The 13,601-nt window shown below is 45.6% G+C and overlaps 1 protein-coding gene across 4 annotated transcripts in view; it reads left to right on the plus strand.

The window, feature by feature from the left end:
- Positions 1-13,601, plus strand: part of ZSWIM8 (zinc finger SWIM-type containing 8) — a 127,474-nt gene that overhangs the window by 98,608 nt on the left and 15,265 nt on the right. For all 4 annotated transcript variants that reach the window (XM_038409733.2, XM_038409734.2, XM_043519639.1 and 1 more), the window contains 10 exons: positions 754-933; positions 2,217-2,400; positions 2,981-3,079; positions 4,094-4,218; positions 6,210-6,444; positions 7,277-7,429; positions 8,311-8,533; positions 8,754-9,043; positions 10,269-10,492; positions 10,807-11,289. In XM_038409733.2, coding sequence (XP_038265661.1) covers positions 754-933; positions 2,217-2,400; positions 2,981-3,079; positions 4,094-4,218; positions 6,210-6,444; positions 7,277-7,429; positions 8,311-8,533; positions 8,754-9,043; positions 10,269-10,492; positions 10,807-11,289 — 2,196 coding nt within the window. The remainder of the gene's footprint in view (positions 1-753; positions 934-2,216; positions 2,401-2,980; positions 3,080-4,093; positions 4,219-6,209; positions 6,445-7,276; positions 7,430-8,310; positions 8,534-8,753; positions 9,044-10,268; positions 10,493-10,806; positions 11,290-13,601) is intronic.

Below are 13,601 nucleotides of genomic sequence, written 5' to 3' on the forward strand. Positions count from 1 at the left end.
AGATTTCTTTTGGCCCAATCCTCCAATTTGTCTAGGTCACTCTGGACCCTATCCTTACCCTCCAATATATCTACCTCTCCCCCCAGCTTAGTGTCATCTGTGAACTTGCTGAGGGTGCAAGCCATCCCATCATCCAGATCATTAATGAAGATGTTGAACAAAACCGGCCCCAGGACCAACCCCTGGGGTATTCCACTTGATACCAGCTGCCAACTAGATATTGAGCCGTTGATCACTACCCGTTGAGCCTGACAATCTAGCCAGCTTTCTATCCACCTTATAGACTATTAATCCAATCCATACTTTTTTAACTTGCCAGCAAGAATATAGTTGTTATATAGTTTGTCCAAGCTAGCATCCACCTGCTAAAATGGTCCAATATTGGAAGAGTTGGCTTAGTGAGGAGGCAGGAGCCCCCATTGCATTGTCATATGAGGGAAGGGTAGACAGATGCTGTGGGGGAGGAGCCATCCATAACCAGTGGTGGTTGGGATTCTGCACCAAAAGAAGATAGCATGTAAAATTGGGTATGTTTCATCACGCAGAAACTGCTGGATTATGGAGCGGGACAGGGCAATAGGTAGAGCCAGGACAAAACAGTGCTTCCAGAATAATAGGTGCGTGTTCTCCTCAGTGCACAGGTGGGGAGGAGCTCCTGCAGGCAGGAGCATAGGGAGAGTCACTGGCACATCCTCACATTGTTGGGATCAATTCATTTCCTAACAAACCTGTCATGAACTACTCCTCACACAGGGGAAGAAGAACAAGGTGTCAACCAGCAAGCAGACGTGGATGGCAACCAACACCCTGTCCAAAGCTGCTTTCCTGCTGACTGTGCTGAGTGAGAGGCTGGAATACCACAACCTGGCCTTCCGCATTGGCATGTTCGCCCTGGAGCTACAGAGGCCTCCTGCCTCTACCAAGGCCCTGGAGGTATAAAGTGGCTCAGAAAGACTGTACCTGTGAGCAGCACTTCGCTGCTGGGGTTTCCTTTGAGTTTGTTTGAGTTCTGTGCATCAGGTTCTGCCTTTAGGAGTTCTCTCAGAATTAGTCTTCATAGAGCCAAGCAGACACTGAATGAGTCCGTGAGTGACCTAGAATTTGTGTAGCAAAGGTTACTCCTATGTTGAAGACACCTTGGGCTAAATCTGTGGGAGGAAGTTCAGCGCTTGTCTACAGGAGAAAGTTGCAATTGTTTACCTTAAGAGGTAAATTTAAAATGATTTAATTAAACTGATGGAAACCCCTGTGTGGGCACTTTAAACTGATCTGAAATAAAGCCATTCCGGAGCTCCCCACAGGATTTGCACTGGTTTAACTAACTCATTTTAAATTCACACCTTAGGGTAAATTGTACTATGTATTTAGACATCTAAATGCGTACACAACGGTAGGTACACAACTTCACATACTTTAATTAATGCCTATAGGCCACCTTCTGTAAAAATGTGATCTTTTCAGACCTTGATTGTATGAGTTGCTGCTCCTGTCACTTTCTGACTAGCAAGATTGCAGAATCCCCTGAAGGTGCAGATATTACCAGGCTCCTACTAAGGAATAAACTTATTACCCTAAGGTTATCTACATTCATGCTTAACAGTGCCTGGTGAGAAGATTAAATGTGGGTCTGGCATTCACTGAATGCTTAAGCTAGCATGGGAAACAGTGCATTAAAAATGGAAAAAACACTATAGTGGAGAATAACACACTGTAATCCAACAATCTTTGTTCAGTGGAATATGTACTGGAATATTGTCCATTCCCCTCTTGGACAGTCCTTTCCTCCTCAGCTGTTGTATTGCACAAGATAACATCCTTCTCTGTAGGACTGGGAATGATCTGCCTTTCTAGTGACCTATCTGGCTGGATGCTTCTCCATATGTCCTGATGAAGACTGACCTTTTTTCCCCAACCAGACCTCAGAGTAATTGGTTGGAAAGGAAAAGGGAAGGTGACGAGAAAGTTATGTATAGAGTAAAGCAAGTCTATTAGACTTTCATGTCCTATGGGCTGGTCTCCAACTGGGCACCATCCTCACTATTGTCTCTGTGTGGGAGAAGGCAGGGAGTGGCATGAGATCAATGGATTGTATGCTAATGAATTAATAAAAACTGTTTCAGGGTTATTCCTATATTTGATCATCTGCGTAGGGCAAGATGGTTCTATGTCCAACAGTCTCTGATGCCTTTTTTTTGCTTCCTTGTGGGTACCCTCAGGTTAAGCTGGCATACCAGGAATCTGAGATTGTGGCCTTGTTAAAGAAGATCCCTTTGGGCACTAATGAGATGAACACCATTCGAGGAAGGGCTGAAGAGCTGAGAGAAGGAACCTTGTGTGATTACCGCCCTGTCCTGCCTCTCATGCTAGCTAGCTTCATATTTGATGTCCTATGTACTCCAGGTACTGTCCCATTTGGTGTGTATGTAGAAGGGGCACGTTCCTAGACTCTGAACCTTGGGGACCAAAAGAAGCTTTCAGGGAAAATCTGCACTTCCCTTATGATGATTGCATCCCATTCTTACCTGTTCACCCTAAAGTTATACCTACTTCTGCTGTTCCCTCTACATTGCTATGGAGACTCTCTCTTCTTCAGTACTGACCTGCTTCCTAGTTCCCGTTTCGTACAAAAACATTGGGAATCTTATCACATTTCTGACCCATCTGTGTCCCTGTAAAATAGTCACAGAGCCTTTCAATATATTTTTACGATCCCACTGCTGCTTCTGTTGGGGGAAACAAATACATTAACCATCAAAAAGAGAACTGGGCTTCCAAACCCATTCTGAAGCAGAGCTTGCTAGGGTTGGAGGGGGTTCAGTTGAGGGAGAGAGAGAAAGCAGCAGATCTGTGCCATGACCTTAGGGCTGGAATGGTGGTTTGAAATGGGAGCACAAACCCCAGACAGATCCTAGAATACGTTCTGCTTTTGGGTCCTAGCTTCATACAGCTGGGCAATAACTGTCCTCTCCTGTCTCTCCAGTGGTTTCTCCGACAGGGTCCAGGCCCCCAAGCCGTAATTGGAATAATGAAATGCCTGGAGATGAGGAGCTTGGTTTTGAGGCAGCTGTTGCTGCTCTTGGTAAGAATCCTGCTCTTCCTCCACCTCAGAGGAGGAGGAGGGCTTTTCTCATTCACATTCTAAATCCTGCCCCCTTTTGTGGAGTGAATTGATGCCTGTTGACCTGGGTTTCAATTGGTACAGAAGTGGAAGTGTTTTGGTGGGATATTTGTCAGAGCTAGGGAGGGAATCTGGGCCTGGGATAACGGGAGATCCTGTGTGTCAGGTTTGAGGTGCATTGTGGGAGAAATGCAGCTGAGGACTGAAATCAACAGGTGGGCTGTTAAAGGGGTAGAGAGTGTGTTTTCAACCATCTTTGTTGCTATTTGCCTGAAAGAGTTGCCAGTTAAGCACAGCTGGAGCCTGAACAGTGCATGGATTAACAGGAAGTCAGTTCAGAAGGGGTTCAAACTTGACAATAAAAACCCAGTAGAATTACTCTGTGGGATACTCATGGTTAGCTCAGACTTGGCTCAGTCTTCATGGGTGAGTTGCACAAAATTCCTGGCTTCCAATTAATGTGTTTTATCAAGAAAGTGGTGGTGTATATAGCAGGCTTGTGGTATTACATACGTGAGTTTAAAGTAGTGTATGTGTGGTGTTATCAGAACAATTTTCTTTCCTCCACCACCTCCTCCCCAGAAGGAAAGATACGCTGATAGTGTTTGAATGTTTGCTAAGTGTCCGCTGCAGAAACTGGAGGCGGCAAAGAGTGTGAGCAGTCTGAGTGTCTAGTATCCACTTCCTTTGTCTCCAGGAAGGAGCCTCAGGCAGGTCTGGACACTCACCTTTTAGCCTGTCAGGATCAGGTTACCCTGGCAGTTGCAGTGCAGAATTCTGGGACAGACTCCAGCTCTCATTCTCAAGGGCATAAACTATGTGTAATGTCAACAAGCAAAATAGTGCAAACTCTTTCCTTCATGACTAATAGGGGGAGCTGAACAAAAGAGTACAGGGAAAGAGTTAAATTTATCAGACACTCTTAAGCCTCTTGAATTCACCTGTGTCTGCATCCTTCTCTTCTTGGCCCTGCAGGCATGAAGACGACTGTGAGTGAAGCAGAGCACCCTCTTCTCTGCGAGGGAACGCGAAGAGAGAAGGGTGATCTGGCTCTAGCTCTGATGATCACATACAAAGATGACCAGTCTAAACTGAAAAAGGTGTGTCCCTTTAAGTGATCAGAGCTGAATTACCCTGTGTCATATCCCACTCATGGCCTTGGGGCTGCATTGTATTGCTTGTATTCTCCTTCCAATGCAAAATCTGAGTGCATACCATAAGTTACTCTGCACAGGCATAATTTCCAAGGGGTTCCTAAATTCCAGCCTGGTGGCGCACATCTCTCACGCTTTGTTCTCATTCACAACATCTGATCTCTCCCTTCATCCATTAGGATGCCGTCACCTGTGCCTTTGGATGTATCTGCCCTGGGTGCTGGCTCAGTTTTGCCCCAGGGATATTGGCCTGCATTCTTTGCCTTGCCAAAGTGCTAGTCCTGTGTTCTTTGAGGTATTGGGCTCTGTTTTACATGTTGTCCTAGTACCAGTTCACTTTGCCCTGTAACCCGGGTACCTGTGCAGAAAATTGTAACCAACATTTTACTTCATACAATAGAACCTCAGAGTTACGAACACCTTGGGAATGGAGGTTGGTTGTAACTGTGAAATGTTTGTAACTCTGAACAAAAAGTTATGGTTGTTCTTTTGGAAGTTTACAACTGAATATTGACTTAATACAGCTTTGAAACTTTACTTTAAATGAAAGAAGCACAGAAACAGTGTTCTTACTTTGTCAAATATTTTTTTAAACTTTTCCTTCATTTTTTTTTAGTAGCATACATTTAACACAGCACTGAACTGTATTTGCTTTTTTTTTTTTTTTTTTTTTTTTTTTTTTTTTTTTTTTTTAAAGCTCCGCTGCTGCCTGATAGCGTACTTCTGCTTCCCAATGAACTGTGTGGTTGACCAGTCAGTTTGTAACTCCGGTGTTCGTAACTCTGAGGTCCTACTGTAATATATCCCAACTCAGCTGCATGTGGACATGTGTATAGCTTATTTGGACTTGGAAAGACATAATTGTGCAGAACAGTTAAAGAATTGCTGATTCTTCATGAAAAACTTGGAGGCCCATTCTATTCCGAAACCATTCTATTCTTCTAGAGTATTTTCAGCATTTTTCTACCTTCTTAAAGAGTTTTGCTGCTCTGTTCTGCTGCTCTTTCTCCTATTTCATGTTACAATCCTCTGCCTGTGGCGTTACCAGTAATCTAAACATTAGTTCACTGAGACATCAAAACTGGTTACTTTTGTGTGAATGAACAACACAAACGTATACATTCTCAAAACCCAGCTTGTTTTCATGCAAATGTTCCCCAGTAATAAAAATAGAAAAGTGAGAATCAGAAACTATTGTTAAAGAATAATAGAGTGCATTTCTCTAGTATATAGACGTCTCAAAGGCCTTTCAACACTTCTGTACAGTAGGTCGGTATTAAACAGAGGCACAAAAGTGTAATGACTTGGCCAAGGTCACCCAGTGAGTCTGTGGCAGAACTGTGAATAGAACCCAGATCTCCTGGCTCCCAGTTCTGTGATTTAACCACCTGATGAGAATCAGAATTGTTTCCATAGTGAATGTTGGAGGGGTCATTGGATTTTTACGATGCATGTAAATGGAGAAGGAGCAGTCGGTACCATTTGAGTCTACCCTTCCACAATGGTGCAGTCATGTGAGTATGGAACCTGTCTGGCTGATCTCAGAGCCTGCTTTTCCTAAAGGAGCTGGACATGTGTTTTCTTTCAGAGTAGCAGCCGTGTTAGTCTGTATTCGCAAAAAGAAAAGGAGTACTTGTGGCACCTTTAGAGACTAACAAATTTATTAGAGCATAAGCTTTCGTGAGCTACAGCTCACTTCATCGGGTGCATTTTCATGAAGTGAGCTATAGCTCACGAAAGCTTATGCTCTAATAAATTTGTTAGTCTCTAAGGTGCCACAAGTACTCCTTTTCTTTTTATGTATTTTCTTGACACTCTTGTCTAACAGAATTTATTTTCCCCCAGTAAGAAGCTGAATTAGTACCTTGCCAGTATCCTTTGGGATAATGGGTGTTTTCTCACTCTGCCTGTAACCTAATTTTTCTCCCTCATTAAAGATTTTAGACAAACTGCTAGACAGAGAGAGCCAAACGCACAAGCCACAGACTCTGAGTTCCTTCTACTCATCCAGCAAGCCCACAGTAGCCAATCAGAAATCTCCTTCCAAACATGCTGCCCAATCCACCACTGCTATCCAGCAGCTTCCAGGGACATCAGTCACTCAGCAAGCAGGTGTAACCACTGCAGTCCAGAGCAGTCCTTCTGAAAGCTTTGTGGAGAAGAGTGCACAGGGTAAGAGATCTGCTGTTGCAGTGGGATCATGCAGAATACCCTGTACTTACTAACGGGAAGGGAAACTAAAGTCCTTGTTCCTTTTGGGAGGAGGCCAGGGCTGATTTATGTAATGGTCTGGATAACCAGCTGTTACAGTGTAGTATAGTTTTTAATTACATAACCATGTACTAATTGCTGTATTTCCCCCCTACAACTGTATTTATACATGATGAGGAAACAGCTTAAATGACTTGCCCCAAACCCCATAATAGGTCAGTGTCAGAGCCAGAGCTGTGTTACCACCGTAATGTAATAAGGGATAACTTGGACTTTCCTTGGCAGTTGCAATTGGAACAAGTGACCTTTAAGAGTCCCTTCTAGAAATCGCTCTTTTCCTGCTGTATGCTGAATTCTGGCCTTTGCTTATTGGAAATGTCCTGTTCTCCTTCTGAAGAGCATGAGGGGAAGGGGAAGGTGGACAAGGCAGGACCTGAAACACAACGTAAAGTGTATTCACTCTCAGTCTGGGGCAGGATTATGTATGTGGAACTCAGATAAAAATACCAGAGCACCTTGTCTTAACTTGACTGAGGAGTAAACCTGTACATGTAAAAGCAAGCTGCACTTCTAGTACTCATCTCTGAGGATGAGAAAAGGGGGATCTGTATCAAACTCCAGGTCTGGCAGATTATCCTTCATAGCCCCCGTGCTTCACCTGGCTTCATTTCTTTTGAGAGAGAGAAGCAGTGTTTATGCCTTTACAAAGGCATGGTGGTGTTCAGAGATATCTGGCTTCACATACATTTCAAGACTTGTTTCATTGTCTATTGCTGCTTTCCCATTTGTCCAGAGAGCTCTCAGAGGTCTCCTTGCGAGCCGCCTGGGGAGTCCAGTGTCGTGAAACAGGAGGGGAAGGTTCCCAGTCGTCTGGCCCTTGGAAGTCGAGGTGGATACAATGGGAGATGCTGGGGCTCACCTGTCAGGCAGAAGAAGAAACACACAGGTATGAGGTTATCAAGTCATACAGCATCCAAAGCTGTGCTAGGCCCTCTGCAGGGACAAACCAGATCACCCACCATTCCACTCTCTTGTCAGTCTCTCCCCTCAGTGAAAAAAGCAGTTCTTGTCTATGTGTAAGCTCTTTGGAGTGGGGACACAGGTCTTTCCCTGTAAAGTCCCTTGTGTTTAACACTACCTGTGTTCTGGCTGGCAAATTAGGTATGTTGGAACTGAATGGATGCACTGTTTCCACAGTGCCCCCAGCTCCTGCTGGCCCAGGGAGCAGGGCACCATGCTTTTGGGTTTTGTGCCAAACTCAGATACGCTGCCACTGGCTCATTGGCTGAGTTACCCCCCTTTCTGCTGCTTTCTGTGGGAACTGGGTGTGTTTGGGGGTAAGTTGTCTTGGGATTGCAGGTGGGAAAAACTTCTGTTTAAATTGGATGGGATGTTAAAATACCGTATATACAATGGGGACATTGTACTGCATTCTTTTGATAAAACCATAAAATAATATGCAGTCTGCTGGGCTTGGTTTGGTGATCGATGTGTACAATTGCTTTGATTTTCGTCATCGAAATGTACCAAAGATCTACGTGGAGTGCGCATGGCAGGGAAGTGTGTACAATGGGCTTCCCTTCCCCTCCGTCGGGGTGCTGTGGACTACTCTGAATTTTGAAACTGCAAAATCAGTGCAGGATTGGTTGGATGAACTGGCCAGTTTTGTCTATGAATATACATTCCAGTTGTGGCTTGCAAAGAAATGAAACCCTCCTCAGCTGTTTACCCTGCCTGTGGTGTGAACGGCTTGGGACCTGTTCAGGTGTGCAATGGTCCCAGAAAGAAGCTTGCCCATTGACATACCGTCTGTTGTTTGTGGTGTAGGCATGGCCAGTATTGACAGCAGTGCTCCCGAAACCACCTCTGACAGCAGTCCAACCCTCAGTCGGCGGCCACTTCGTGGGGGATGGGCAGCCACCTCCTGGGGCAGAGGACAGGACAGTGACAGCATCAGCAGCTCGTCCAGTGACTCACTGGGCTCATCGTCCTCGAGTGGCAGCAGGAGAGCCAGTGGTGGAGCACGTGCAAAGACTGTGGAAGTTGGCAGGTAAGATCCATAGTCACTTTCCACTGTCATGTGTTTCTCCCTTAGTACACGACATGAAGTTCTCGTGGCTTCATTGGTCCAGAGTCAAGTGTACACACGGGCATGTGTACATTTGTGGAATGCCTGTTGGTGAGAGCTTGCTGAGCCTAAAGAGAGGAGCTCTGTGAGTGAACTAGGTGCTTGCTCCTTTCTGAGTGGCTCCTGTATCTTGTCATTCCAGGTATAAAGGGAGGCGGCCAGAAAGCCATGCACCTCATGTCCCAAACCAACCCTCAGAAGCAGCTGCTCACTTCTACTTTGAACTGGCCAAGACAGTTCTTATCAAGGCAGGTGGAAACAGCAGTACCTCCATCTTCACTCATCCCTCCTCCAGTGGTGGGCACCAGGGTCCCCACCGCAACCTCCATCTCTGCGCCTTTGAGATTGGGCTCTATGCACTAGGGCTGCACAACTTTGTCTCCCCCAACTGGCTCTCTCGAACCTACTCCTCCCACGTCTCTTGGATCACAGGTAGGAGAGCATTATTAGGGGGATTTTATCTGGTGGGGTGGGGAGCTTGATCTTAGTAACATGATTGACGAGACACTGATGCACACAGCTGCAGCTTGCCATGGACAACTGCACACACCAGGTGGCAAGGATTTGCACAAGTGGTTCTTACTACAGCTTGGGGAGGATTCTGGTGCCAATACCTGCTTCTTGACCTTGCACCATAATCAGCCACAGTGCTCAGAAGTCTCTGGGCATGGGGGGACCCATAGGATTGTCTTAGTGGGATAGGGCCTCTCTTTGAGGATCTCTGCTGACGAGACACACTTGCTAAGCATTGTTGTGGCTGAACGTGTTGGAGACTTTGACCTTCCCCTCTACCCCATAACACTCAGACCTTCTGCTAGCTTCCCCACTGTGGCTTGGAGAGCTCAGATAGCCGTAGTGGAAAGCTAAAAGAATGTTGATGTATTTCTCATATAAGGAAAAGTCAGTTCCCTTTTCTCAGGCTGGAATATCCCCCAGGCCCTCTAGAAGTGTCTGACTCCTTTCTGTGCATTAGCATACATTCAGGCATTCTCCAGGCCATCTCGGGAATGTTAATCCAGTGGCAATGGGGAGCACTTGGCTAGTTTATCCTGTTGCTGCCTTCCACCTTCCCCCTGTAGACAGTGCTCTGGCCTACCATGACTGTCCTGCTGGTCGAGCAGCTGCACAGAGCTGTGTCTAGGATTCGGCAGTGCTGCTGTGTCACTACTAGTGTGATGCAAGTGTGTGAACTCCCTGCTTATTCAGGGCCCTGCCTTTGCCAGTCAGACATGAAGCTTGAGGAGAGCACCTGGTTTCCACCTGCCTTCCCCAAAGAAAGCCTTGTACTTTGGGGAATTCCAGGCTTCTCCCCCTGCGGAGACATGGCATCTCTAACCTTAACCCTCTTGATAATATGATCCAATGGCTGGAAGTGGAGGTTAGACACATTCAGACTGGAAGCAAGGTGCACATTTTGAATCTTTGGAACAGTTTACCAAGGGGCATGGTGGATTCACCAGCACTGACAATTTTAAAATCCAGACCAGATGTTTTTCTAACAGATCTGCTCTAGGGATTATTTGGGGGCAATCTCTGGCTTGTGCTAGGTGAGCCCAATGGGTCTGTGATTCTCCCCAAAAGAGCTGATTGGTGCTGTGATTGAGTCTGTTGAGGGTGGTGTGTGATGCTCGTCCTTCTCTTCCCCTCTGGTTACTAGGGCAGGCCATGGAGATTGGCAGCGCAGCCTTGAACATTCTGGTGGAGTGTTGGGATGGACACTTGACTCCTCCGGAAGTGGCATCATTGGCAGATAGGGCTTCAAGGGCCAGGGACTCCAACATGGTGCGAGCAGCTGCTGAACTGGCACTCAGCTGCCTGCCCCATGCCCATGCCCTGAACCCAAATGAGATCCAGAGGGCCCTGGTGCAGTGCAAGGAGCAGGTGAGCATCGCTTCCTGGGGGCAGTCTGACCTCAGAAGGTCCTGGACATGCCAGGGAGCCAGCTGTTATCAGTGGGATTGGCTCCTCCCTGCCTTGTGAAGACAGAGTAACACAGCGCTGATTCCAGTGCTGCATTATAGAGGTTTCTCCTATCCTTTGTGAGCAGTCTCTGGTTATTATCTTGCTGTCTGCTTTGGGCAGCATTGGCTATTCTGAGGCATGTTGCAGTCCTTGGTATCTTACCTGCTGCAGTTTTCTTCTATCGCTCATGCTGTTGGGTTTTTTTTTCTCCATTCTCTGCCCCCCCTTCTCAGGATAACCTGATGCTGGAGAAGGCCTGCATGGCTGTGGAAGAGGCAGCCAAAGGAGGTGGGGTGTACCCAGAAGTCCTGTTTGAAGTGGCACACCAGTGGTACTGGCTCTATGAACAGACTGTTGGTGGGACCCCGGCGCAGAGAGAAGGAGCCACTGGTTGCAGCGTCAGTGGTGCCCGGGCAGCCTCTGAAGCAGTGCGCGGATTGACAGACAGCAGGGTGGCTGCTGAACCCACTACTGTGACAGTGGCAGCTGCAGTGACAGCAGCAGCGACAGTAGTGCCGGTGATCTCTGTGGGGTCAACTATCTATCAGCAGCATACGATGGCCGGGCCAGCAATGGCACATGCACACACCCAGGGCTTGCACCCCTACACTACTCTCCAGACCCATATACCCTGTAACCCCCAATATATTGGACACCCAATCCAGCACATGCCACGCCCAGCAGTCTTCCCTGTGCCTGGCTCAGCGTACCCCCAGGTGAGTCACCATCAGTGGCCTGGTGTTCTATAGATAATCCTCTGCATTCATGATAACCTAGCTCAGCTTCTTAAAGAGGAAACATAGTCTAGTGGGGTGAGCTTCGGGGCGGAGCCAAGATCTCTGGAGCTCCAGTCTCAGCTCTGCCACTGATTCACTTAGTGGCCTTGGCAAGTCACTTCAGCTTTCCCATCTGTAAAGCAGATTTATTTACTTACCTCCCACAGGTGGGTAATGCATGTAAAGCGATTTGAGAACATTAAGTGTACTATCAGCTATTGGTATTACAACTGGTATTGCTATAGTGCCCAAAGTATTCTAGGCACAGTACAGAAATGACCCAGCCCTGAAGAGTTGGCAGTCTAGGCAGCAGGGTGGGATGTGATGATGGAGTAGGGAGGAGTAGGAACTGGGTAAACTTTTGGGAAATGGGGAGCCTATATAGGAAGGATGGATGGGCTCCACCTACACTAGAATGAAACCAGATTGCTGGCACTTGAAATAAAAAGGTCACAGAGCAGTTTTTAAATTAGGGGCTGGGAGAAAGCCAACAGGTATGGAGGAGCACATAGTTCAGACAGGGATATACCTTAGGGGAAGATCTACTAATAGAGATACTCTGTCCTAGTAAGAGGAGAGTATGGAAGATGAAGAATACAGGTAGGATCTGATGAGAAACATTCAAATGATAAAAAGTCTCATGCAATTACATCATGTAATGGGTGGCAGCTAAAAAGTGACAAGTTTTTAAAGTGTTTATATACCAGTGCTAAAAGTCTAAATAATAAGATGGGTGAACTGTCCTCATATTAAATGAGGATATTGATGTAATAGGCATCACAGAAACTTGGTGGAATGAGGATAATCGATGGGATTTGTACCAGGGTACAAAATATATTGGAAGGACAGAACAGGTTGTACTGGTGGGGGAGTGGCATTATATGTGAAAGAAAGCATAGAATCAAATGAAGTAAAAACCTTAAATGAACCAAACTGTACAATAGAATCTTTATGGATAGAAATTCCATGCTCTAATAATAATAATGTAGCAGTAAGGATATATTACCGACCACCTGACCAGGATGGTGATAGTGATTGTGAAATGCTCAGGGAGATTAGAGAGGCTATTAAAATAAAAAACTCAATAATAATGGGGGATTTCAACTATCCCCATATTGGCTGGATACATATTGCCTCAGGAGGGGATGCAGAGATAAAGATTCTTGACACCATAAATGACTGCTTCTTGGAGCAGCTAGTCCTGGAACCCACAAGAGGAGAGGCAATTCTTGATTTAGTCCTAAGTAGAGCATGGGATCAGGTCCAAGAGGTGAATATAGTTGGACCGCTTGGTAATAGTGACCATAATATAATTAAATTTAACATCCCTGTGGAGGGGAAAACACCACAGCGGCCCAACATTGTAGCATTTAATTTCAGTAAGGGGAACTACACAAAAATGAGGAGGTTAGTTAAACAAAAATTAAAAGTAAATTAATTTTATTAATTTAATTAATTTAATTAAATTAATACAGCACCAAAAGTAAAATCCCTGCAAACTACATGGAAACTTTTTAAAGACACCATAAAAGGGACTTAACTTAAATGTATATCCCCAAATTAAAAAATGTAATAAGAGAACCAAAAAAGTGCCACCATGGCTAAACAACAAAGTAAAAGAAGCAGTGAGAGGCAAAAAGGCATCCTTTAAAAAGTGGAAGTTAAATCCCAGTGAGGAAAATGGAGAGGAGCATAAACTCTGGCAAATGAAGTGTAAAAGTATAATTAGGAAGGCCAAAAAATAATTTGAACTACAACTAGCCAAAGACGCAAAAAGTAATAGTGAAATTTTTTAAGTACATCGGAAGCAGGCAGCCTGCTGAACCAACCAGTGGGGCCACTGGACGATCGAGATGCTAAAGGAGCACTCAAGGATGATAAGGCCATTGCGGAGAAACTAAAGGAATTCTTTGCATTGGTCTTCATAGCTGAGGATGTGAGGGAGATTCCCAAACCTGAGCCATTCTTTTTAGGTGACAAATCTGAGGAACTGTCCCAGATTGAGGTGCCATTAGAGGAGGTTTTGGAGCAAATTGGTAAACTAAACAGTAATAAGTTACCTGGACCAGATGGTATTCACCCAAGGGTTCTGAAGGAACTCAAATGTGAAATTGCAGAACTACTAACTGTAGTCTGTAACCTATCATTTAAATCAGCTTCTGTACCGAATGACTGGAGGCTAGCTAATGTGACGCCAATTTTTAAAAAGGGCTCCAGAGCTGACCCCGGCAATTACAGGCCAGTAAGCCTGA

Source organism: Dermochelys coriacea, chromosome 7 (assembly GCF_009764565.3).
Source record: "Dermochelys coriacea isolate rDerCor1 chromosome 7, rDerCor1.pri.v4, whole genome shotgun sequence".
In the NCBI taxonomy this organism is placed as follows: domain Eukaryota; kingdom Metazoa; phylum Chordata; order Testudines; family Dermochelyidae; genus Dermochelys; species Dermochelys coriacea.